The sequence below is a fragment of the Melanaphis sacchari genome, unplaced genomic scaffold (assembly GCF_002803265.2).
Source record: "Melanaphis sacchari strain LSU unplaced genomic scaffold, SCAv2.0 Contig109_pilon_pilon, whole genome shotgun sequence".
NCBI lineage: Eukaryota > Metazoa > Arthropoda > Insecta > Hemiptera > Aphididae > Melanaphis > Melanaphis sacchari.
In genome coordinates this window covers 378,599-406,465 of record NW_020270419.1, presented here as the reverse complement: position 1 = coordinate 406,465, position 27,867 = coordinate 378,599, and the positions used below count along the sequence as shown (strand labels likewise).

The 27,867-nt window shown below is 33.1% G+C and overlaps 2 protein-coding genes across 2 annotated transcripts in view; one reads left to right on the top strand and one right to left on the bottom strand.

The window, feature by feature from the left end:
- The window catches only part of LOC112603481 (ephrin-B1), a 253,294-nt gene that overhangs the window by 24,176 nt on the left and 201,251 nt on the right, over positions 1-27,867 (bottom strand). The window lies entirely within an intron of this gene.
- Positions 451-1,608, top strand: LOC112603483. Its single transcript, XM_025352055.1, has 2 exons — positions 451-817; positions 1,238-1,608. The coding sequence occupies exons 1-2, from the start codon at positions 500-502 to the stop codon at positions 1,568-1,570; spliced, it is 651 nt and encodes a 216-aa protein (XP_025207840.1). The 5' UTR covers positions 451-499; the 3' UTR covers positions 1,571-1,608.

The following is a 27,867-nucleotide window of genomic DNA, read 5'->3' as shown; positions in this document are numbered from 1 at the left end:
AGTTTTTTTTTGCAGATTCAGATAGAGTATTTTTTTTTAAGCATTTTTTGTATCAACAGTTTTTTTCTATTTTCAAAATTGACCATGTTAGAATAAGTCAAAATTTAGGTTTATGCAAAATTCGTATTTAATGAAATTTTTATTTATAACCACTGGAAATAATAAAATAAGTGCCAAATAAATGTTTAATTTACTTTATCTGTTTACAAATAATAATTTAATAATACTGTTGGTCAATATGTAGAGTATGTGATAATATTTGTTTAGTAAACTCCTATAATACGATTACAATTTTAACTATTTTTGTAGTGGAATTTTGTTTTATTTTACAATAGCTCAAATAACGATAAGACAATCAGATAATGTAACTATTAAGGTATTTAGTTTGATGAAAAATATAATTTTACCATTATTCTGTAACTAGACCTGTACTAAAGTGTGAACGTTACCTGTGTATGTCTAGTTATTAAGTACTCTTATAAATTATACGTTTTTAAATATGAATAACGCTGAAAAAGTTGAGTTGGTTTTAATTTATGGTGAATGTCAGCGTAATGTACGCCTAGCCGCTGCGACATATGCCGAACGATACCCAGAAAGATACCATCCACCATTTAATTATGTTTTACGACTTTTACAAGGGTTAAATCAGGAAGGAAGATTTCCTGGCAGACAAATGAACCAACAAAGGCGAAGAGCAAATATGTTTGATGACGATACAGAATTACAGGTACTAGCATACATAAGAACTAATCCACGTTCGTCAATTAGGCATGTTGCTCGCGAAATTGGAGTTTCATATGGTTATGTCCAAAAAGTTCTAAAAAAACACCAAATGCACCCATATAAAATAGATTTTGTCCAACATTTGCGCGCAGGAGATTCTATTCGTAGATTGGAATTTATAGCTTGGTTCAATATTAAATTATATGATAATCCTATGATTGTTAATCATATTCTTTGGAGTGATGAGTCAAAATTCACTAACAATGGCATTATGAATAAACAAAACCATCGATACTGGGATGACACAAACCCACACTGGTCACGTAAAACTAATTTTCAAACGGTCTGGGGAATTAATGTATGGTGTGGGTTAGTTGGTGGAAAGCTAATAGGACCGTTCTTTTATGATGGTACACTTAATGGCAGACGATACCTTAATTTTTTAACTAATGAACTGCCAAGACTGTTGGATGATGTTTCATTAGACACACGAGAACGTATGTTTTTCCAGCAAGATGGAGCACCAGCCCACAATGCAATTATTGTTAGACGACATTTAGATCAAATATTTCCGAATCGCTGGATTGGAACTTTTGGCGTCATTCCTTGGCCTGCACGATCCCCAGATTTAACGCCATTGGATTTCTTTTTATGGGGTTATTTGAAGACTGTGGTTTATGCAGATCCACCTGTCAATCTTCAGGACTTAAAAAACAAAATACAAGCAGCATGTGATATTTTAAGTGAAGAACAAATCAAGGCGGCAACTTCGACTGAATTTTTGAGGCGACTTGAATCATGTTTAGAACATAATGGCGAAAATTTTGAACAATTCATAAGATAAATGTATTTAATACATTTTATTTTTTATTTAATATTAATATTAGGTACTATTAAATTGTAATCGTGTTATAAGAGTTAATTAAACATATTGTAAAAATAAATTATTATTTGTAAACAGATAAAGTAAATTAAACATTTATTTGGCATTTATTTTATCATTTCCAGTGATTATAAATAAAAATTTCATTAAATACGAATTATGCATAAATCTAAATTTTGACTTATTCTAACATGGTCAATTTTGAAAATAGAAAAAAACTGTTGATACAAAAAATGCTTAAAAAAATATACTCTACCTGAATCTGCATAAAAAAACTGGGGTTGCCATTTAAAAAAAAGTAAGTTGTATTGCGCATGCGCGTACCGAGTGAGCTAAAAATTTGAAACTGGTCTGAAAATATGTATTTAAGTGCTCCTTATCACTTCCCGAAAACCCCAGTTCAATACAAGGTCATGCACCTGAGATATTTAGTGTTACCATAAATCGTGATCACACTGTATATACACAGTAGGTACATATACACTGCAGTGTATGCATCCGTGATGAGCATAGGTGTTATGCTCATCACGGATTTCATTGACTATTAGAGTCCTGCGAAATCAGAATTAAAAATAAGCCTTAAACGTACAGAAAGGGGGCATTAGAGACTAGAGTATTACTACAAAGATTAGACATTTTTGGATGGAATTTTACTAAAGCTTTTTAACAAACATACAATTATAATTCTAATATCAACTATTCCATTTGAAAGTAATTATATAACATGTCAAAAATTGAAACAAAAACACAAATCCAAAATATTACACAATTTAAATTAAATAATAATAGTTAGGTTACTTTAGGAGAAATAATAAAATGTTTTTATTTTATTTAAATCAATAGTTTGTGTATAGTACTTTAATAGTAGGTATATTAAACCTATAATTATGTTTTATTATATGTTATAACTTATAATATTATAATATAGACATCTATATTTATATTTTTATAAATAAAACTATGTATATAATTATTGATAATACAAAATTTAAGTACAAGTTGAACTTAATAAATATTTATACTTAGTTGTCCTCTTTTTAATAATAAATTACTTTACAACCCAATAATAAAATCCTATATTTATTGCTTGTCAATATTTTGTCAATATTGCAAACGCTTTGCTTTATACAAGGGACATTAAAAAAAAAAAAAAAATACAAAAGATAGGCGCAATGCGTTAAAGGTCTTTGAAAAATAATTCACTATGAATACGATCAAAAAGCTCTCAATAGCGGATAGCAGTACGTTGCGGCCCAAAAAACGAACTAAATCGTAGTTTACTTAAATGTCTGACGTGGGCGACGACTTTAGACGTTATATATAGGTAATACAGAATTCGCGAGTTCATCGGCTCATGAAAATAGTAACATTATTAAACAGTTTGCGATATTGCCAATAGCCATTACAACAATAATTCATTATTTATACCGAACCAGCAGGCAGCAGTTATTTCCGTTTGCTGTTCGGTGGTGTCCTACTTTCTTGAGCAGAAAAAAAAACCGTTTCATTTGCATTTTTATTGCCGTATTAGATGTTATGCCGTCGAAAATTTGATAAATCAAATCGGTCCGTTAAATGTTATTAATTATCGCACGCTTGTTATACCTACGCCTATAAGATAGAGGCGCGCCTACCTATTAGTAGATACCTATGTAATAACATACTGTACTCGTACCTACGGATCATCCTAATGCAGTAAAATGATAATATTGTTATATAGTGAGTATGTATATTATAGTAACTGTAATTCAATATTATTATACACCATCGACGATTGATACTCCAACATATTAAAACAAAATAACTTTATGAAATATGATTTTGTAATATTGCAACTTATTTACTTTATTAATAGCATATATAGCGTCATTATTGCTGTTTTTGATACAGCGGTCGCGCGAAATCATTACCATCGTTAAACTCGATGACTATACGGTATATAAGTTACAACCTCCAAATTTGAATGTAAACAAATCGTTAATTATCGTAACTTTGAGACGTAAAAACATTAAGACTCGTTAACGAATTCATTTTAATTAGTCGAATTATTTATCTGGACTTGATGATTTTTTTTCCTTATTTTTATACTTAAGTAAGCATCTCTTAGATTTCGCTCGGCCGTAACTTTTTTTTTTTTTAACGAGAATTTACTTAGTGTACCTAGTGTAATTAGATACTTTGAAAACAAAACGCTTCGTTCAAACATAATTATTTTATCGTTTGCTTATGTTATAATACTGTTCAACTTACATAATCGAGTTCAATAAATGGATGTTTTATAATATTATAAGCAGCTGAACTAAACATTCGACCGAGTATACCTATACACAATGCAATAATAGTATAGTATACGCACTACGCATAAAATATGCAATAATTGTTTTTTACGAAAAAACAATCGTTTATACTATCCACACAACTGTGTTCTGAATAATCCATGTGATATGACCTTTTCTTTTCTTATGTTTTTTTTACATGGGCGCATTTGAATTTCATAATTTGTTTTATAGACGAAAATCTAAATTATACCATGTAAACAGCTGCATGCAATAACGACCGTTGAAAAAATCTCGATCCTTGGTAAGGAATATTAATATAATTTATAATATTTTAATTCGATCGGTCGTTTGATATACATTGTATAATAGTATAATAAATTACAATATACATGCACTTATATCATAATAATATCTAATCACCTGCAGGTGGCATCTGGCCGTGTGTTTATTAGTCGTGATATTTTTTATTTTATCTCTTCCCGAACAAGCGTTTTATAGAGTCGAGTGTGTTTGGCGCGTGAGAGCGAGACGTTCCATCGACCATAGTAGTTGTAGCAATACTGTTATGTATTATATACATTTGGCGGCGTAGATTGAAAAAGATCCTTTACGCCGGAGGACGTTGCGTTCTATTAGCTACGTGATTGATTAAAACCTGCGGCGGATTTGTCTCGTATGTAAAACGATTTTATTTTGTATGTATGTAATAAAAATTAACAGCCCGGTGCCCAAAAAGTATTAACTGATAAGCGTCCGGTACTGCAATTATCCATATACGCACGCGTCCCGCAATCACGCCTACGTGCAATTGGGTACATTATTATGTTCTGGACCAGGATTTATAAGTATTTAAAAAACCAAAATATCGAATACAATTAATTATTGCTTGAGGTGATGTATTTAAACGTAAATTTAATAGCTATTAAGGTAATTTCGGATAAATAAGCAACATGAAAATAATATAAATATGTAGGTACTTATTAATTTTTAAAAATAAATTCTTAAATTATAAAATGTCATTAGATAAAAATGAATTTAAAGAATAATAAAATATTACTGTAAAAACATTGATATATATGTTTATACAAAGTATCCGTGTATAACAAAAATAAACTCAGTTTGTTCAGAATTGTTTAAAACGTATGTAATAATTTATAATTACCTACTTGCTGAAAGTTAGAAAATACTAAATAGAACTTTGCGTAAAACACGTGTTTGTATTCAAATCCTAGCTTTTTAATTATACGAGGGTAAGTATATTAAATCGTTTTAACTTTTTGTTTTCGTTTTGGCAATAATATGATAATAATTTATTATTTACTATCATTCCTGCAGCAACGGGCTGTTACAGACTCGCGGTCGGACCGTTTTCCGGTGTTGGCACATATATGTACCTATTATTACTATACATGGATACGTCATTGTTTTTTGTTTGAATTTCCACCCGCATGCATAGACAATTGAAAAAGAAAAACGAAAAAACAAATTGAAACAACAATAAAATACAAACACATACAAAAAAAAAAAAAAAAGTATGATAACCTTAAACGCATTACTATGTGGAAAATATTATTTACATAATAAAAATGTCATATCATGCGCGTATAACACAACGTTGTATGCGTGCATCTAGTGTTTTCTTCTGGCGGCGACGTTGATATCAGCACGATATTGCGTATTATAATAATATGTAATAATAAAAAAAATAAAAAAAGTATAATATAACAGTACGCACGGATAGTGTTTAAATACTATATCGCTACACATTGTGCTATTGCAGGGGAAGGGCTTCGCAGCAAAGGACTCAACACAATATAGATCCAGCGTGACGTTAATAAATTAAAAATTTCGTTACCGACATTACTAACTTATCGTTTACGTAAACGACTCAGCTGGTAACTGACTGATCAAATGAAATAAAAAAATTAAATTATACAAGCGCACGGAATACGATTAAAGTGCCAGGTTCGCGATAAAATAAAACAACCTCCCCGCGTGTACAGGTACATTATATGGTATTATACACGCATATGGTAGGTGTATAATACACATCGCATTTAATGCGTTTGGCAGATAACATGTGACACTGAAATCGTCGAGAACCGATTTAACGATGTCGTCGTCGTCGACGACGGCTGCGGCTGCGGCGGTGTCCAACTCGTTATTAATAATACTATATTTTTTATCACGTTTTCTATAAGCAATACTTATGTTACACGCACGCGCATATTGACGTATGCGAATTTTACGTAAAATGGATATTATTATCATCATCGTCGTTTGTGTGGACGTATAAAATATTCTTTTTATGGATTTGCAGTCGTGTGGCGCCATCTGTACGAATTACTCGCTTTATACGGTTTTTAGTAGTTAAGCGATTCGTACAGTTACGACAATAATATCGTAATGATCATGACATATATTTGGAAGCCGATCAATAGAAATAATAATTATACCTTGAATATGTACGGCAAGTTATAACTAAAAAACATGGATGAGTAAATAGATATAACGTTCGATCGTTAACGATGCTATTGGACCATGTGAAAATACTCGTAAACATAAGATTAAAAACAGCCGAGCTATATAAGTTAATCGTTGGTATGCTACATTATGTCTTTTTTACACAACCTCAATTTTATTATGTTATTATTAAAGTGACACGCATTAAACACAAAATAATATCAATAACACTGATCAAGAGTCTTTAATTATGCGCATTATTCAATTAGCAGCTAGATTTATAGCTATCGTCGTAGTCGCCGACGGTCAGGTGCACGGCAAAACTGATAGAACGTACATGATTACACGTCGTATTACAAATAATATAAATTGATAATTTATTGTGACTTTATACAACGGGCGGTGAACGTATAAATTGATCAATTAAAAATGAAAACCCAAAACAACAGCGCTAAAAAACCAGTGTCGTTACCTCCCATGAACTTGTCTTTATAATAGTACTGACGTATAATAACACACTGTGTATAATAAAAAACAGTAATAATATAAAACACGTGTTTGTAAATAAAATAAAAAAAAAAAAATCGAAATTGAGCATGTTGCGGGTTTTTTTTTCTAATTATTTTCGACAGAAGGGCGTAAATTTTATTCATAATCAGTGATCACATATTTTATATTACTACTTAGATATACCTACACCGGAAATTATACGAGCAAAATAATAACTGCTGCCGTATTTGGAATTTAAAAGTCGGTCACCGAATAATATTATACTACTCCGAGTACCGATTACGAAATTTACACAAATATCCATGGTTAGCGCGTCGAGAAATATTTTGGTATTTATTGTTGCTTTTTTTTTCGTGTAGAATAGGAAGACCGAGAGAACTAAGCGTGCATCGATATTCGACAGTTGTTCGGTTTTATTTTCGCGAGTGTCCATTTACAGAATCACCGTCAGCCATCACCACCGAGTGGCAGTCTTTCGTTGTCGGTATTTTCTTCGATAGTTTTTTTTTTCATTTTTTATTAAAGCCTACAGACATACTACACAAAAACGAAAACAAATAAATACCAAAAATAATCAAGTGTCAATGTTATAATACAATATTATTTGGACCTATAACCTGCCCAGTGGTTATACGACCGGTATTGCACAAAGCGACTTTATATTTGTACACGTATAATAATTCACACACTCTCACACAGACGCACGAGTACTTGCCATACCTAGGCGATTATTATTTATTTTATAATAATATAATTTTATTATGTTGCGCGCACGTGGGCAGCGATCGTAAACTGCATGGAAATTCGGTGCCCGTGACTTCGATAGAATATTATTACGACGACGACGACGACGACGACGACTAGAACGAATAATAATAATATAAGTGCGATGGGTATATTACCGCAATATATCGTCGACGACGGAAAAAAACCGTCGGGCGGAGCGAGGAGAGAGAGAGAGAGAGAGAGAGAAAGACGCTGTAATATTATAATAAAAGGTATACTAAATAGGTATCTTAGCTCGGCGACGGGACACGGCAACAACAGCTCGGGCGGTTCGGTTATCTGCGATGGAAATCAATTAAAACCCGTAACGCGTACCCCATACATATAATATCCTATACACACAAGAATATACATATACACATACTCGCGAGGAGTTTACGTGTCGGCCTGCAATAGCTCTTCGCACACACACACACACACACACACGTATTAACGTACGTACATATATTATATATAATAATATCGCATACGTCGGGAATATAAATATTATACGACGACGAGGAGAGTAGATCGCAATCGTATATAGTGTGTATATATATATGTATGATACGTACTGCGTATAGTAAGTCTTCACACGCGCACCACACATTACTATATAGACACATTGCAACAGACATACCGTCGTCGTCGTAGAAAAGCGTATAATAATAATAATATAGTAATATATTATTATCACTGCGGCGGCGACAATGGAGTCGTAGGTTTTCACCCGCTGCGCGCACCTACCTACCTATATGTATGCATATGTGTCACGGCGATTATAAACTTTTGCCTGCCTCAACCACCGAACGTGATGGCGAACGCTCAGCACAGCTGCAGTGTACCTAACATTATTATCGTCGCGCCGACGGGCCGTAAACTTTGCAGTGTATTTGTTTTTTTATTATTTTTTTTTTTTTTAATGTACCTATAATCCTTAGTGGCGTGTACCTATACGCGTGGCAAACAGCCGCACTCGGTCGGCGACGTATAATATGTCTTTCTCGCGTACCTCCGTCGCCGACTTCGGGATTCGTCTCGGCGGGTTCTCCGCGTCAAAAGCACGCGAATAAAAGGTTTTTTTTAAACACACCACTTCGCCGTCCACATAATAAATCATATTATTATTATGGTCTATCGAATCGGTTTTATTTTTCTTCCGCGCGACGTCGTAATAAAGGACTCACGATAGATCTGCGACGGCAGCAGCGCAATAACACAATACGTTCCACGCCGCCGTACCGACTCGACCGAAGGAATTCCTAAATCGTTTTAGGGCAGTACGTAGTAGAATGGTAAACTGCGTGATCTATACCGTTAAATGTATAGAATATCGAAAAGAATATTTGGTAAAGTCGTGAGAGTTTTTTTTTTAAATAGTTGTTATTTCTAGCTTTAAACGGGGCCTGGTGCATAAAAACGTGGTAAATTATAATTATTATTAAAGACGATCGATATTCTATAGAAATAAACTCTCTTTTCCGCAGAACTTATTTTATATCATTTTTGTTAAAATTTTATATCTGTATAAAGCATAAACTATAAATATTGGATCTTATCCTTTGCGGTCTAAATGAACTCCTCCATCATCTTTCGTGGGACGACATTCATTTGGTGTATATAATGTACTAATTTGTTTTCGATCATAAAATATCGTATATCATTCCATCTTCCACTGAAGTTGTTAAACGTATCTCGCGGTTCACACGTAAACGTAATAATATATTAGACGGCTCGGCGTGGCGTAATATTATAATATATCAACCACGTGCAATGCACAAAAACGAGTTTCCCTTCGACACCGGTCGATTCCAAAATGTAAGCATAGTCGATATTTGGGGGATAAAATAAATACACGCGGAATACCTCGTTATATTTATATATAAATTATTATCATATTATGTACACCACGACGACGGCAGCCGCAGACTGACGGCCGTGGGGGCACAGACTCAGCCGTCCGACAGGAATGTATATATTATTATTATTATATAAACCGAGATGACGCAGTGTGCTGTGTGGAGAAAAAAAAACAATTTTTTTTCATACACACACATATGCATTGTATACATATAGGTATACACTTCTTTATGTATAATTTTTTCGTCAGAGAAAACCAGTAGCCCCGGGTAGCACCAAAAATCAAATCGCATGCACACACACATACAGAAGCGGCGGTAGAGGCGTTTAGAAATAGTTATAATAATAATAATGATGGTTGAAAAAAACGACACATTTCAGATCGCGTGACCTGACCACATAGTGTATTTGACCACCGCCTCCGCCATGTACCGCGATGAACAACATGTCTTCCGCCGCCGCCTTATATAGTCGTCTTTGACCGGGGTGCTCTGTCAGCCGATCGAGTAACTTGAGAGATAAGCAATTCGGCGGTCGGTGCGAGCGGGGAGGTTTGTCTGCTACCGAAAAAAAGAAAAAAAGGGACACACACACACACGCCGCGTGTACGATATATATATATATATATATATATATATACCTGTACATGTATATTATAATAATATTATACGTGCGATTGCTGTACACACAACGTGTTCGCCGGTCTCGTGTTGTCGAAAAACATTTCATCGACATGTGTGCTAAAACAATATTATTGGTGCCGCATAGTAAAGAGTCGGATAGAGACGAACCGAGAGAAAAAAAATAGCTGAGACGTTTTCTAATGCGCTGATGCAGCAGAGAGGTTTTTTTTAAATGTCAGACATAGCGAAAGCGAAATATCAGTCGATATGATTACGTGTAGCGTGTATGTATACATTATTATTTTATTTTTTATTTTTTTGATATATATTTATGTCTTGTAACGTTATTAGTTATTACGTTTTCCAATAAAAAAGTCAAATCTCGAACTATAATACCCGAATAATATCAAATATCGAACAAAAACAATGAATCACTTGAAAAATGTATTCTGAGTTAATTTTCCTGTTAAAGACGTGATGGAGAATAAAGGAATGATCGAAGACTGTACCTATACAATAGTTTGAAAAGTTTTGATAAACCAGTAGGTTCACGTACTGATTATATATATATATATATATAAACTAAAAACAATTAGCAAGTTATAGATAAACTAAAACAAGTAACCATATTAGTTTTAAAATTTTATAATAATATTAAAAACCTTCTTGTAAATTGTAATAAAATTATCCAATAGAACATGATAAAACATTTAGATTTGCAGCTTAATCATTGAGTTGTATAACATAATAGCAATAATTGTACTGTACATATTTTTAATATAGAAGATTTTTTTTATTTTTCACAACACGAAAAATAGTACGACTTGCGGATAATAAAACTCGTAAGTATAATATACGATACGATTATATAGTGTGCGTGTATACGGAATAAAATTTATCTGCCAAAAAATCGCCTCCGGATACGCGACGTGTGTCGTCATTCCGCTCTTCGTCGTACACAACGCATTTATATAATATATTATTCGTGTATTCTGTGCGTACACCTACGACGACTGTGAGAGAATATTACGATGAATCGGAAATTAGTTTTTTCACATATATATTATGATATTTTACATACAGTATAAGTAGGTTCCTATAACCTATGGACAAAGTGCGAAGTTCCCACGGACTTGTAAACCACCGTCCATTAGGTATTTATACTTTATAGTATATTTGCTACTTCGCATTTTTAACCAAATTTTATAAGTATTGGTATTATTGTTTTCCCTCCGGTTATCGCGGTCGCGTTCATAATATACGCTGCACGATACGCGTTGATCTCGTTTGAATGTATGTACTATACTACAAAACGTCGTCGGTCTCGTTTAACTATCACGCGAGTTCAATATTATCGACGCATGTTCTAATACTTATAATTACTATAGCCGAGCTCCAAAACGATGCTGTACGTTAATGTACAAATATTTTAGGACTTCCGGTATGCATTGATCGAAAGCCTCTATATATTCATTATATCATAATGGAATTTTGATTTTATCGTAAATATAACCTAATCAATGAACCCCTATTTCAAAGAGGAAGTGGACGTGAGGTGTCACGTCGAAGTTTGAATTCCGGTTAATTTCAGCTCCGTAACTACTAGCTCATACATTCGAGTGGATGGGTTATGATATCCAAATAGGCGTAGGTATATAATACCTAATATTACTGCCAGAGAAGTTTTTGGATTTTTTCCGATAACGAGAGGCTGCGTTGCACGATCTATTCGTGTTTCATTATTACTAGACTCCCTGCAGTGTATATAAAATGTAATATTATAATAATATTACGTCCGCAGTGGCGTTTTCTACAGGGCATTTAAATACTATATTATAACGAGTATTCTATCACCACGTCATATTTTTAATATACTACCAGTTGGCTATGCAGCGTACGAAAATCGAATTAAACTAATTTAGCGGTCGTGCAGCGGCTACGTCGGAATTTTAACGTCGACATTTATAAGTTAAATAATATAAAGATGACGACGATTCGGTAATACGTTCGGAAAGTCGTTTAAGCGAAGAATTCCCTTCATCGGCATGTATTCAATTTCTCCGAGACCATATATACGCGGTCCGCGCGACGAAAGGCATTTATAATAGTTAAACGATAACTGGGTGTGGCCTTTATGGCTTTTTCGACATTTTAAGCGTTCACTAAGTGCCGGGCCAAATATGGTTTATTATATTCGTTAAAAAGTCAATTTCCTCCTCCATCGACAATAAATTGATATTTATAACCGGGTGTTAAAAAGCATAATATTATACATAATATATATGCGTAAACGATATTACTAGAAATTATTACACAGCTGCAATGAACATTGCAAGTAGTCACACCCATGCACAGTCACATTTATATAAAATGGGCGTCCGGTTACCCGGTATATATAAATGTATTGTATCATAATATTTTATTTTACACTTTAACGCCGACAGTTAAAATCGATATGAAACAGTACATTTTATTTTAGGTGTAGGACGATTTTCAGTTAAATCTCTATAGTCCTGTATATCGTGCATCGCGATTATAGTGTATAATATTAAAATTGTTATATATGGGTAGGTAAATTGCACATATTTTATTTCGCATTGTCGGCGAGTTCCTGCTAGGTATTCGAAAACGAATGGAGTGCTCCGCTAGGATGTTTAATTTTTTTCCCGGGTCTAAATTTTTCGAAATATTTGTACACGTTGAAAGACACATTTATAATACATCGTTGGTTCCATGAACATCTTCAAACCACATACACACACTCTCTCTCTTTCACGGAATATACTCGACATCTCTAAGTCCATTTCTTTGAAGTACAATAATCAAAGGAACTTTGCTCCTTCAGGTAGGTACACCATGTTATAATATACACAAACCCTCGTATAAGTACGCCTATAATGTTTTTTCTTTCGTCCCACTTTGGTTTATATATATTACATGCGTGCAGTGTGTTCAATGTACACAAGTATGTGTACATGTACATATAATATAATATTACAACCTTTAGTCTTCGACGTTATTGCTACGATTCTATATAGATGTCGTTTATTTCAGTCAGCTGTAGAATAATTTCGTATTCGTCGTTGATGGGCGGCACACTTACGATTATTATTATTATATGTATATACATTTCACGATTAAACTCTTTATACGCCCCACTTCGTATGGGATAAGTTGTTTTTTAAAACGAATTACTTACGTCCAACATAAATAATAATAATATTTTAAACAGCGCTATTCTGTGGAGTGTGTAGGTATCATACATGTGTCATAATATATTATATATATTACGAATATATATTATTATTATTATTATTATATGTACACACGTCGCGTCAAATAAATACCTACGGTTATTCGTTTAGGTGCAGAATAAAAACACCGTATTGTGCGCGTAATTGGATTTAATATAATTTTCGATCACACCCCTTTTCCGAGGAAAAGTGCACAGCCTCGCATCGGCGTTAATATATAAATAATATTTGTAAATTAAAATACGAGTTTCGATAATGACTAATGATTATACCTAGGGACCTATTATATTTTTCTTGCCCGCTTTTGTCGTCGTTTTAGGAATAGAATATACAATATGAATATTGTGTAATATTGATACGCATTTATTCACAAAAGTGAGCATAAGTCAATGAAAAAAATTAACAATTATGTTTGGTCATCGTTAAAAATGTGAAGCTATAGATAAGTTAATAAGTATATATATTTTTAACTCAAAAGTTTGAAGTTATTCCGGAGAAAAATACTAACTTAATTTAATTAAAAAGAAATTGATAATATGCCCGTTTCACATAGTAATAATTTAAATAATGGATAACATTTAAACATTTTTAATTTTAATTCACCGGAAAAAGCCAAGTTCTTACAATGAATATTTTAATTACTAAGCTATTAAAAAAAATCATCTGAAACTAGCAGAGTCGAAACAAATAACCTTTTCACTCAGGTTTATATAACTTTTAAAACTAATATTAATAACGATTAGTGGACATCCATCTATCAGTGACCAATTGTATAGGTACGTATACAGATCGCGGTTTCGTTCATTTTTATTTTCATTATTATTATTATTATCATCATCATCATCATCATCATCATCATCATTATCATCGTCATATAACGTGTGTGTGAAATCTGTTTTCCAAAATATTGTATTTTATCCTCGGGGAAAATGTTATATAGGAACGGCGGTTTTTCTGTTGTTGTATACAAATAATAACCATCGCGTATCGCACAAGCGTACCTACTTATATTGTATTTTCATACGTATATATATTATAATACATAAATATACAGTATACACATTAAATCATTATATCGTATAACATACATAGGTACACACCAATACACCATGCTATGGAAACTATATGTCAAATATGTGTGTGTGTGTGTGTGTGTATTATAATGTTGTATATAATAATATTATGTTATGTATAAAACACCTTTATCATGCGCGCGTGTATGCGAAACGGCGACGGTAAAAGAGTATTCCGATTTATTTATTTTTTTTTTTTTTTTGCGCCGTCGTCGTTTTTCAAATGCAGCAGCGCGCTGTGTCCACATATATATATACATATAATGTACAAAAAAAATAATAATATAATGTACGGACCGTTTTGACGGAAGAAAAATGATCTCGAGGGAACAATAATAATCGCACAATACGTTGCAAAGTAGGTATATATTATAATAATATGCGTACAGAGTGTTTTCCGCGTTCCGTCGACTATCCGCGGGGAAAATGTCACGGGTCGCTCTGTACATATAGTACCTACGAGAATACGAATATTATTATTGTTATTATGATCGCATGAAAAATTGATAACTCGTACGTAAAACACGACGGCTGCGGCGGCGGACTACAAGCAACAACGGCAGCAACGACCGGACAAATGATTACACACATACACACGTGAAACGTACGCGAATGAGCACGACGGGGGTCCCGATTCTCTCCCGGTTTTTATTTCGTTGTTTTTTTGATAAATTTCGGGGTCCACGACGATAATATTTATGTCGTTCACATAATATACCTACCGCGCGAGTGTGTATATTATAATATGCATTCGGCCGAGACGACATATTATTACACGCGACACATTAATTTCGAAAACCGTGGGATATCGCCTCAATATATATTATTATTATTATCGTATACACACGCAAACACGGGCATCGTAAACGCGCGGTCGGGAGACACGACGCGTACAAGTCGAGAACGTTCGTAATTCTATTAATATATTTATAAGAGATCCATCGGTCAACAAGCGCATATACCATGAAGCCAGAATTGTGCGACTGGAATAATTAGTGTATAATATAATATTATTCGGGCGTAAAATTGTTTGGGACGCGTTGTATACTTTGTATTTTACATAATATAATATATGCAATATAGTATTAGTATAGCATATTATAGTTTATATAGATGCGATATGCAATATGATTTATTCGCGGAAATTAGGACAACGCTACACTCAAATTTATTACTATCACTGTCTTTTACAAGACGAAATGTAATATGCCATTTTAGCAAATTTATACGTTCAGCAGTTCAAATTTAGCTTTAGATAATATTACGATGAATTTACCTATTATAGGAACTAAGTAGGTATATTGAATTTATATATGTATCTTGTATAAGTAGATTTTTTTTACAACGATTCGATTTTCTTAGCGAAATTTGTGTGCATAAAATAGTGAAATTTAAAAATGGTCAAAAGTCGCGGTATTATTGTGAACTTCGACACACGAACACTGTAGATAATATCCATAATCCTGCAAAAGTATTATAATACCTTAATTCTCTTTAATATTATTAAAGCTATGACGAAGCTTGTTACGTAAAAATGTTGAACGTAATTTTTTGTTACATGCACTTATTAAGCGGAGATAAATGCGGAATTGGGGCCCTTTTAATATATATTCATATTGAGTAAAATATGTAAATAAATACGGGTCATATAAAATATTTCAAATAATATTAAAATGAGAAATTTTTTTTTCATATTTGTTTTCTGCGATTCGGATAACTTAAATATAAAATAGATAGGTTTTAATAAATTATATTTAATTATTAAATTACCTATCTGATAAATAATATAAACTTTTAATTTTTTTTTATAAAGTTTTTTTCTTTTAATTTTTATTGAAGTTTTTGTTTGTGACATTGTTAATTATTTAATACAAAAATGTTTGCAAAAATACCAAAACGCTCTCTCAGCTCCAACATTATATTGATATACGCTTGCATTAAAAAAAAAAAAAACCTTGCGCGTATCAGCAAAGGGAATTGAAAAATACCGTAAGATTCCTTTACTTGTTGAAAATGACCGTAATTTTGTTATTTTTACCGAGTGCGAAATTCCATAATTCTGCAGGTTTTGTACATTGTCGACATTCAATAAAATATCTAACGCATGTTTAATATTATAGTGATTAAATAATAAACTTTATATATTATGTCTAAAATAACGATAAGTCAAGAAAACTGTCGCACCAATTATAAAATGTTGTATAAATTAATTACGTATATATTTATGAAGCATGCAAATAAATACAAAAATACGAAAAGAATTGATGATGTATATTGAAGAGTTTAAATATATATATATATATCTTTTTTCTAAATGTATGTACGCATCAATATATATTATGATATATAAATAGATACTATACAGGTACGTGTAAAATATGTCAACGGCACGAAGGCAGCCATTTTTCCGACTTCCATAATATCGACGATAAGTCGGCTACAGTATAATATTCGTAGATAATAATATTATACATAATACTACTATATACATTTTATATTTTGTAATAGATATTAGATATACACATTTATGCGGGTATACGTGCATACTGTCAATATAAAATGACCACCGAACAGTCGCAGCCATTCGTTTTATTTCCGATTGCCGGTGCAATTCGAACCGTTTTGTTTATACGAATAAATGTGAGTAAAAAAAAATGGCACGTCTACGCGATATTTTTTCATCGAGGGAGGCCTTCGTCGTCGCAGTATAAAGGTATATATATATATATATATTTAATGATATGTATATACTGTATATTGTAGTCGTCAGTTGATCGTCTGTAAAAAAAACTACACAACCAATACCTGTATCGGCGGCACGTACATATTATATCTATATATGTGTGAGTGTGTGAGCGGGCGCGCGTGTGTATTATACGCATACAATACGTGTATGGGAGATCGATGAAACAAAGACAAAAAATTGCGGTCGAAACCGGATTGAATTTTGATACGGATTCGGTTACTGCTCCGGCGCGGACAGTTGAAAATTCCGAGTCCGCGGATGGACGCAGGGTGAGGCGTATATAAACGTCGCGCCGTTTCTCGATTCGCCGACGGGTCCGCATGACGCTATAGTGATATACCTAATATAATAACGACATATACCAGATATATTATACCGATGTATAATATAATATGAGTATTATATATTATAATATGTACAGTAGACGAAAACGAAACCCGAAATGTACACTCGTCATATACCCGCGGTGTTATTGTCATCGAGACAATTTTTCTCTTCGTTTCGAATCGTTACGTCTAATAAAATATATTGGCGACACCGCGATTGTCGTGCACGTGGGATACATATATTGTGTTATATGATATGATAAGCTCATAAATACCGGCAGCTATGATATCTGTACCTTATATATTGTAACAATAAACAATCGTAGATGTCGACGTATAATAAGCCAAGAAGTTTGATAGTCGCGCTTGTCGGGAGGGTTTTTTTTTTAATGTGTATTTCGTGCTGTATTCGTATATACTATCGTCCATACTTTCAAGATTCTACATGTTTTTATTTTCTATAAATTTTGAGTGGTCAAAGTGAATGGTTCACCGTTAAAACAAGAGATTACATCGGTCGTAAAAGAACGACAACGACGGGAATCGGGATATCGCGTACATAATAATAATATTTTTTATACTATTCGATGTGTCGTTTGTAATACATAAGTGATTCACCGAGCACACTAACTCCTTTTTATAAAATTATTAATGGATTTGATAAAATAAAAATTTGATTTTTGTAATTTTTTATAATACCTTCTTAAAAACCATAGTTGAAAATATTTAGATATTTTATATGAGTATACATCATTTAAAGAATGTCCAGTGAAAATACAAAATAGAAATAGATAATTATTATTTATTATTTTGTATCTATACCAAAGTTCGAACAAATAGTTTCTATTAGTTATTAAAGTTTATGGACTAAGAATAATCCCAAATAATGGTTGTGTAGATTATAATGTATAAAAAATTAATGAAATATTTAGTTTGGTAATTATTATACTTTAACTATATTATAACAAATTTTAGTTTCTATTATAATAATTAGTAGTTACTATAATAATTTTCATATCGCCATACGACCCTCATATATCTTAAAATCTACATAATATATAACAGTTATAGTGGACTATTATTTTGAGTCTTTAAAAAGTATTATGATTTATAAATATATTTAGATATATACTTTAATGATATTATATGCTTAACAATTTACAGTTAAAAAAAGGATTCTCATTTACAAGAAGTTAATATGGCCACAGGATAAAAAATAAAATTAAAATAATACAGAATAATATGTAAATATTTGAAAATAATGTATTAAAGTACCTAAACTAAAAGTTTAAAAAAAAAAAAAAACTGAATTTTAATAAATTCATTTTTAAAAAAAATTGGGGTGAGTGATTCTGGTGAATCATCCTGTATAAGGATTATATAATTCCGAGAATATCTATACAAACTTCCCACCATCACCAGAATCTACCGCCCTCGGAACTATATATAGTATGGGGCATGATATTTTAATAGTAATAATAATACGGTGACCGGGAGGCAGAGCCACGAACTTGAAACTTTAAATTGTTGTGTTATATAATAAAATATATATAATAATATTATATGGTGTTGTGTTCTCCGAAAAATTATTTTTCAACACAAAAGAAAACTGTTTATAATAATAATATAATACATTGTATGTATATAATATTATTATGTTATACATTTAGGCGTATAGCCGTTAAACGCGTTAACTATAATATTTTATAACCACCGCCGTCGGTTAAAAAAAAAAAGAAAAAAAAGACCCGTTAACTCACATCGGGGCGAGTTATCGCAGTTATAATATCCGATTTAACGGGTTAACCATATATACTCGTACGTTACGTATACATAATATGCGTGCGGTTCGATATGCGACGCGGCTCAAATACCGATCGTTTTTCTTTTAACACTCTCGCCCAGTAATGGTTATTGTTTTTCTTATATTTTTCATTATCGTCGCCGGTGTAATTATAATATAATATTATTATTATATATATACATTCTAAATTATACGTTTATATATATATAAATAGGTAGGTACCATCATCATTATAACGACCGTCGTGAAGACGATATGGCCAGAAACCGTTTCGGCTTTATTTTTATTTTTTTAGATGTTGTTGGTAAGTCTCGTCCGACACCTCACTCGTATCCTCGCGTATACGACTTTAAACATATTATACTATGCGTACCATATATTATGTGCGCACGCACAGCTAATAGGCGGCGGAATGTGTTTACAATGGGATTTTTCGTCGTCGAGTCATTATTATATTGTTTCCAATAAGGATTTCTTCTTCTTTTTCTCATTTTTTTTTGTTCCTATCTGGTATATACGCGTAAATCACTGGGCTAGTATACGGGTGACTCTGGACGTCGCCGACGATACGGTCATTCGGGTCTTGTCTCTTGACTAATGGACTAAATAAAGGATAGAAAAAAGGAAGGGGGAAAAAAATTAAAAATTAAAGCGACTTTATAGTTCCAATCCAATAACCTGTTTATACACGGTCGTAAAACATTCGGGGCCATCTCGTAAACAAAAATATTTGCCTGTGTACCGGTATACACACACGCACACATCACACACGAAATAATTAAAGGAGATAACTAATACGCATACTCGCGTACATACGTATAATATACAACAAGCATGTATGTGTGTGTGTAAGATCGGATACAGATATACGCTGTGATGTCAATGGACGTGTTTTCGAACGAACGGGATAGGCCGCTGCGCGTTAATCTTTATCCGTATATTATATATTATATACGCACGCGCATGCAATAAGCGCCTCAAGCTCCAATACCGAACGAGGAATTTTTAATATAATACACATGAGCGGTATACAATAAACGATTTTTTAAAACGTCCAAATATTATGTTTAAATCATTCGTTATTCGTTCAGGGATATGGCGTATTATAAAGGTACCTAGTGTACAACGCTATTTATGTAATTTATTGGTTTCGACGGAATACTGCTATAATACACAAGAAATAAAAGAGCACCAATTGCATAAGAGACGGTCAGCCGCGTTCGTATATACATACGTTCTTATAATACGTTGACGGTAAATGAAAATACGATTTACAAATCTATTAATTCGACCGACGGGGACGACAGTTATTGCAGCTCGCTGCATGCATGTTAAATATTATGCGATACTCTATATGTAGGTATAGTATAGGCATACAGCTGTGATTATATGGGAAAGATTATTGTCCGCCGCGCAATATAATTTACATATTACGATGTAGGACTTGTATATACGAATAATATATCATAATATGCAAAAGCGTACTGCAGAAGAACGCGTCGGTGAAAAAAATCGATGGCGGTTTTATAATATAATAATATATTTGCTGAGTGCGTCCGCTGTGATTAGCTAGAAGAATTTGCAGATCGAAAAAACAGTTGAGATCACGACGAGACAAACTGGCAGTCATGCGACACAGTCGTTTCGTTTTTTTCTATAAAAAAAGTCGTGAGGACCTGTATAATACGAGCTCAAAATATTGTATACATGACAAATTCGCCATTCAAGTCGGGACAAGTGATCGGGAACAATAACAATAAGTTTGTGTGTTGCGGCCTTGCATTGGGTGTACAGAACAAAAGATAAAACATTAAAAAACCAGTACGAATGACAAGAGCGTTTAACATTGTGTCGCGACGATTCGCGACTGCGGAAGGCAATACATTATTATAGAATTAGCATTTTTTGGTAAACGTCCTAAGGTTATGTAAGTACCCCTCTGCCAGTAACGACAAAAATTTAATCGAAAATAAGTCCGCACTGACGACAAGAATAAATTGTTTTCACGGCACGCTCTCCTCGTCGCCTATTTGTCGAACTCTCTGCTGCAGATTATATAACGTATAAATAATATTATATTTTAATACCTACATATTTTATACGTAAACAACTTTTGGAAAACGCTCGATAAGGTTTTCGGACGACTGAACATACGTACACACGTATTGAATTAAAATTGGTCGACCGGAAACTAAAACAAAACGATTTTTCGGGACACACTCTATCCGACGAGATTTTAACTCGGTCATAATAATATTTGTCAAGTATATCGGTATGTATAGTGGTAGACGGAGCGCTAGTGGGAGTATGATTATAAGAAACCACTGGTCTTCCACCCGACTAACTGGTATCCTTTGTTTCTTACGTCGACGGAGATTCGTTTTCTATTCGTTCGGGAAATATTTAATGCGAATTTCATCACATCACGAGTGACCTCTCGTCGTTGTGACTGTCAGACGTTATTTCGTCATTGCCCTTGTCCGGAGAAAAAAATAATGATTATAACACCTACAATAATAATAAATAACAAATACAAAACATAATACACTCGCACTTTATAATATAGTTATACGACTACGACTATACGTATGTACAAGTATACAGTCCTATCGGCACCGATCACAAAGGCAATGCATACGCACACACACACACACACATAACACAATACAACAATAATACTGTCAGACGTATTGTATAATTACATTGGGAATGCAATGCTAATCAATAATAATTACGTTATTATTATATTTATCGACTGCCCGGGGGCCACGGCGTTATTTTTGACGCGTGCAGTGTGTGTGATATGTGTTGTGTTGTACGCAGTGGCCGTGTCGTACTGCGAGGAGAAGAGAAACCGAGAAATAAAAATCCTTTAGTAAAGCCGCCACAGATACACATTTGTATGGTGTTATATAATAATATATGATATTATTATTATTAATATTATTATATTAGTAGAGCACCCTCACGTGCTTATTTCGACCTCATCGTTCGCCCGTCGCTACCGTCAACGGATTGTGCGCTGCAGGGTAGTTGTGTGAACGTATTGTTATTATTCCTGTAATACTATTTTATTATATTAGTGTCGTAGCGAAGGACGGCTGCGTGAGGAATGTATGTACATAAAAAAAAAAAAAAAAAAACATTTCGAATGCATTTTATGCGTTTTCTATTTTGTAAACGGATTTATCCGCACCTACTACGCGGGTTTTCAGCGAATCACCGATCGCCGATACTATATGCAATGTCCGCCATAGAATACGATACCACCGGTAATAAGATATTATGTGTATACATTTGGTTTCACAACCATATGACCGTGACCTGGGCGGTTACTTTTCGCGCAAAACCGTTTTTCGCAGATAACTTATGGGTGCGCGTATGGCCGTCCTATGTATATTATATAGGTAAATATATATATATATATATATGATCAAAATTTATATAATAATATGTAATTTTGTGAGAGCTTTTAAATTATAGATTGATGGCCCCATTGGACACTCGCTTAATTCACGTTGCTAGAATAAAATATTACATATTAAATAAAATTAATGAAAATACAAAAAAAAAAATTAACCACGACCACCTAACCAGCCGCTGGCTGTGTAAGTAAACGCAAAATCATTAATGTCACAGCGGAAAAAGTATTGCAAAAACAGCGATTCGTGTACTCGACGTTTATGGTGGGGGCTAAGTATATATAATTATCATTGATGCAAAAAATCATCGCGTATCACACATAGTACACTGAGTACGACCAACGCACAATGATGGCATTCATATATGGGTATAATGATATACCTATGTGGAATAACTGGTATATATAATAATGTACATAATTTGGATCAATCGTGGACAGTCATATTATATTTTACAATAATAATAACGTATATCATCGGTACCTACCACGTATATAATTCTATTATATATTATACGATCGGTCAGTCTCACACACGACGATCGCGGTAAGCGCAACTTTTCGATACGCTCACGGCTCAAGCTTAAAAAAAAAACTGTATTTAACCCAGAATAATAGTATAATATTGTTATTTCGTCTTTAATATACAAATTCCGTTTCTTATGTCTGCGGTTGTTTACTATAAGACGCGCGTGTGGGCGATCGAAGAGAAATATAATGTACAAGTCACAGGTGGGCTGTAATGATTATGATATTAAAGTGTATATATATATTATGGCATGTGTGGTGCGCGTTGGCTACTGCCGCGATTATATAGCTGGAAAATAAAACACCGATGTTGTAGTTAGGACCCCGAGCTGACTTAGTGCAGTATAATAATGTGTACACGTCGACGCGATATTTGCAAATCGATTTCGTTCACTTCTCGCGGTGTATTAATAATTCTCAACTGGCAACGGTCATCTTCTGGAGCGATATACGAGATAGTTGTCGTCGTAAACTCACGTCAATTAATAAATACGTATACATTATAAATGAATGCGTTTCTCGTACTGAGATACCCATCATCAATATCGTCCCTAAATCGTCAACTGGACATATCTATCATTTCATTAGAGTTATCCACGTGACCATGTGTACGGGGTGTGAGTAGAGCTTCGATGACGATGACAAACATGTCATCAACCGGCTGTCTGATGCAGCACTTAATTGACACGCTCGCTAATTGCACGTGTTTCCATGTAATAACTGGTAGATACGCACAGACTTGTACGTCTCTTTTTTTTTACATTTTCATATAATTATTTATACTCATAATATGACAGACTATTACAAAACACACCAAAGTAATACTGGTTTTTCTGTATCATATTATATCCGTGTAACAAGTGAATCGACGAAGACATGTTAAATTCTCAACATCAACCACATGTCATAACCCACAATCACACTGTCTCATATAAATATAATAATTATGTTTTAACTTGAAAAATAATATAATTCAAAATTCAAATGAGTTTTTTTTCATTTGATCAAAAAATAAACTATTATATATGAAAATATACAGTAAAAACGAGTAGTGTTCGAATTTTGATTTCTTTTTTTCCATTTTCGAGCCCAATCAAACAAATCAAGATTCCGTCGTTAATTTTTATCCTCGTCAATTATATATATTATCATATGCGAACACTTCGATCGTATCGTCTAGCAGCGTGGGTATTAATCGGTATTCCGGCTATGTGTGTGTAATGACGTAGAATTTACGAGGGTAATGACTTTGTAAAGATCGGTGCGAGGATAAAAAAAAAAAAAACCACCAATAGTTTGTTATAGCCTCGAAAAAGCAAACGCCAATAACCACGATAGACGGAAGTGATTTGTTCGTGTTCTACCGAAATCGCCGCTGGTTCTCGTATACTGCAGGTATACTATATACTATACGCGTTTATATTTCTCTGATAGGGTAAATTATTCAGCGACCAAGACCGGGTCATAGATATTAGATATACAGCCGATTCGTTTCGTAAATTTTATTTTCGAATAAGAATTTGTGCTACGCACGGTGTGCAACAATAATTATTGTTGCAGGTAGCGTGCACAAGTTCTCTATTTCGCTATAGATTTCAATCTATATCGTTTGCAAACAATAGATAGTAACAAGTAAAACCCTGCACCTACTGCCGCGCCGTGATGGTCTCTTCCGTTCCGACGGCGGCAAGTAATAATAATATTGTAATGACCACTGACTATGTTTGTTGTTATAATACAATTGTACAATTATACAAAAATATAAACAGTGGACCGGCGAGCAAGGTGTTTAACAGTCCTGAACTTCGTAGCAGTATTATTATTCGTATTAAAAGCGCTGTACATTTTATAAAAAATCGACGAATAGTAGATACTATCGTGATGTAAATAATCGCGGCTGAGGAATGTTCGGTCAACAAAATGAGTTGCACGATTGTGCAGAATTTTATTACGATATAACATTATATTATTAATAATGACGAACACAGACGTATAGTCATATCATTGCTGTTGCTTTTCAAAATGGCATTTTGAATATTCGTTGTCTGCAAGACCCTGTAGAAAACATTCCCGAGTCCGGCCATACCAATTCGTGACATTCTTGTGCTGCAGGCATATCATATTATTATCTTTGCTCTCAGACGGAAGGTACGCAAAGCGCTTTTAAAACGATGATGGTAATAATAATAATAATAATAATAAAAAACCTTCAGCCGCATTGTACGCGTGTCGAGCGGAAAACACGCAGTGTTCCCGAGAGAATCAAAATCTTTTTCTCTCGGGTTCACTAGAAACGCTGTCAGGAAAACAATGACGAGAAAACGAAATTCACTTTTGCATCATACGGCTGACGAGTGGGTTGGATCGGTGGTACGTTAGGTTATTGGTGGTAGGGTAGGTGGTTTAATATAATGCATTTGGGATTCCTCTCCGTTATGCCAGTATTATTCCGTCATCGGACATTCGTCTGTTTTTAAATCAAACCAGAATTTAGATAAAAAATAAAAAATAAATAAATAAGTATTTAAATATTTATATAATATATATTATTATTTATCTTTTATTATAATTATTATTTAAAATATTTATATGAGAACTGTAATATTATATTCTCGACGAAAAAAATATTTAAACGGATAACACGTAAAACATTAAAATGCTAGCTCTGGGAATTTCTAAATACATTATTGGACGAGGTGTAACCCAAACAGGAAGCGACATCCGTACATATTTTTTACATCAACAGTACAATAACTACGAGCACTTATACCACCACACAATTATATAATATAATAAATATATTATATTCAAAAGGTATATTATTCTTCACGGAAACAGACGTCGTCACTGTCATTGTCATGAAAGAATTAGTGTAAAATATATAACTACACAAAAACCCACAATATTACGCGTACTGATTGTCTTGATTCGGTATAATAAGAGGCGTCTTTCTGTTTTTAAATATTATAAATTATAATGTTATGCGGACCGGCCACAAAACCCTCAATTATTCAGAGCCGTCAAAATTTTTGATCTTGAAACGTTGTTGACCATACTCATTATGCAAGTACTCCTCTCTCCGACGATAATATGTATATATATATATACATATACATTTTTTTTCACGGATTATAAAAAGTAAGGAAAAATAAAAAGAGAAAAGAATTTCAAGTCGTTATAATTTCGGAGTAAGTATAGTCAGCTCGTTCTCCTTGAAGAACTTACGCTCTACCCGCTCGTCCTTTCCGTACCCAAGTTCGAAGACGCACGTCCGGTCCGGATTCGTGACCTTTAGGGGTATGAGAAAATGACTTTTTTCATCGCAACCCTCTAGTATATTTTTTAATGGTACTCGGATTCCCCATTATATTGGAATACACCGCACCGCGTTCTCCATTCCACCCTGCAGAGAAACGATAAGAAATTCGAGAGAAAGCTATCGTAAATTAATATTCCATGCACCCTTTATTTTTTTATGACTTAACCAGAAAAAAAAACTTTCAGGAAATTCGTCAATCAAATATTTGCCCGGAAAAAATGTATTTATTATGAAGTAAACGGATTTAAAATTCCACGTCATATTTTTTGCTATAAATTCGTCGCACAAATGTATTGGTAGGTATATTATATTATACATATGTAAAATTATATTAAAACCCGTTCAATAATAATAAATATTATCGCAGACATAAAAAAACAAGGAGAATAATAATAAGTGTTGATAAAAATAAAAACAATAATCGGACCGTACAAGTTATTTTACTGAACCTAGGTCGTCATTTATAAACATGTATAATAAGTTTCTCTGAAGTTTTAATATTACTCCAAAGGCTAATATATTTCAATACACACATACACAAACGCATAACCTACGTGCAACCTTACAAAATATATTTGATAGTAAAATCGTACGAACAATAATTTTATAGTTAATACTAGGATAGAGGACACAAGGATCTTGTCCTTCGTTAGACACAATAAATTTATTAAGAAAGAGAGGTATGTATTGTATACACTGGCAAATACCACCTGACCTTATACACCACTTCAGATGACGAGAGAATGAATACGCGGTCCGAACTTATATAATCTCAATAATATAATAGCCACGACTATAACAATAACCTTTATGGTTGCTAATAACACTATATATACCTACATATTATAATAAATAATAAGTAATAAAAATAATACCAATTATAAGCTAATAATAATAATAATAGAGACTAGAATTTACGGTAAGTATACGTCATCTATATAAACATAATATTATATATTATGGCACATACGTTGTCTTCGATAGGAACGGTATGCGTGCAACGTGCAATGAGTGGTGCAAATAAGAGATCTAACGAAAAAACTCCATAAAACCGTGTAAATAGATATATATGAATATGTAAGTGTATACCGAAAGATAAAATTATAACTATAATACATGGTATTATGTGGGATATTTAAACAATAATTACAGTGGAACACCATATGGAATTATAAAATAAAATTAAGGGTTGCCATGTAAACATGTTATGAACCTAAAAAATAGTGCTTACTTATATATAGGTATACTTGTAATGAAACAACCTAGTCGTGCGTTTTATGTTAAAAA

What these genes read in the sequence shown, in the direction of transcription:
- LOC112603483 (XM_025352055.1), top strand. Translation starts at nt 500, where the DNA reads ATGAATAACGCTGAAAAAGTTGAGTTGGTTTTAATTTATGGTGAATGT. An exon ending in CATATGGTTATGTCCAAAAA is followed by an intron (nt 818 to 1,237) that starts GTTCTAAAAAAA and finishes ATGTTTTTCCAG; the next exon opens with CAAGATGGAGCACCAGCCCA.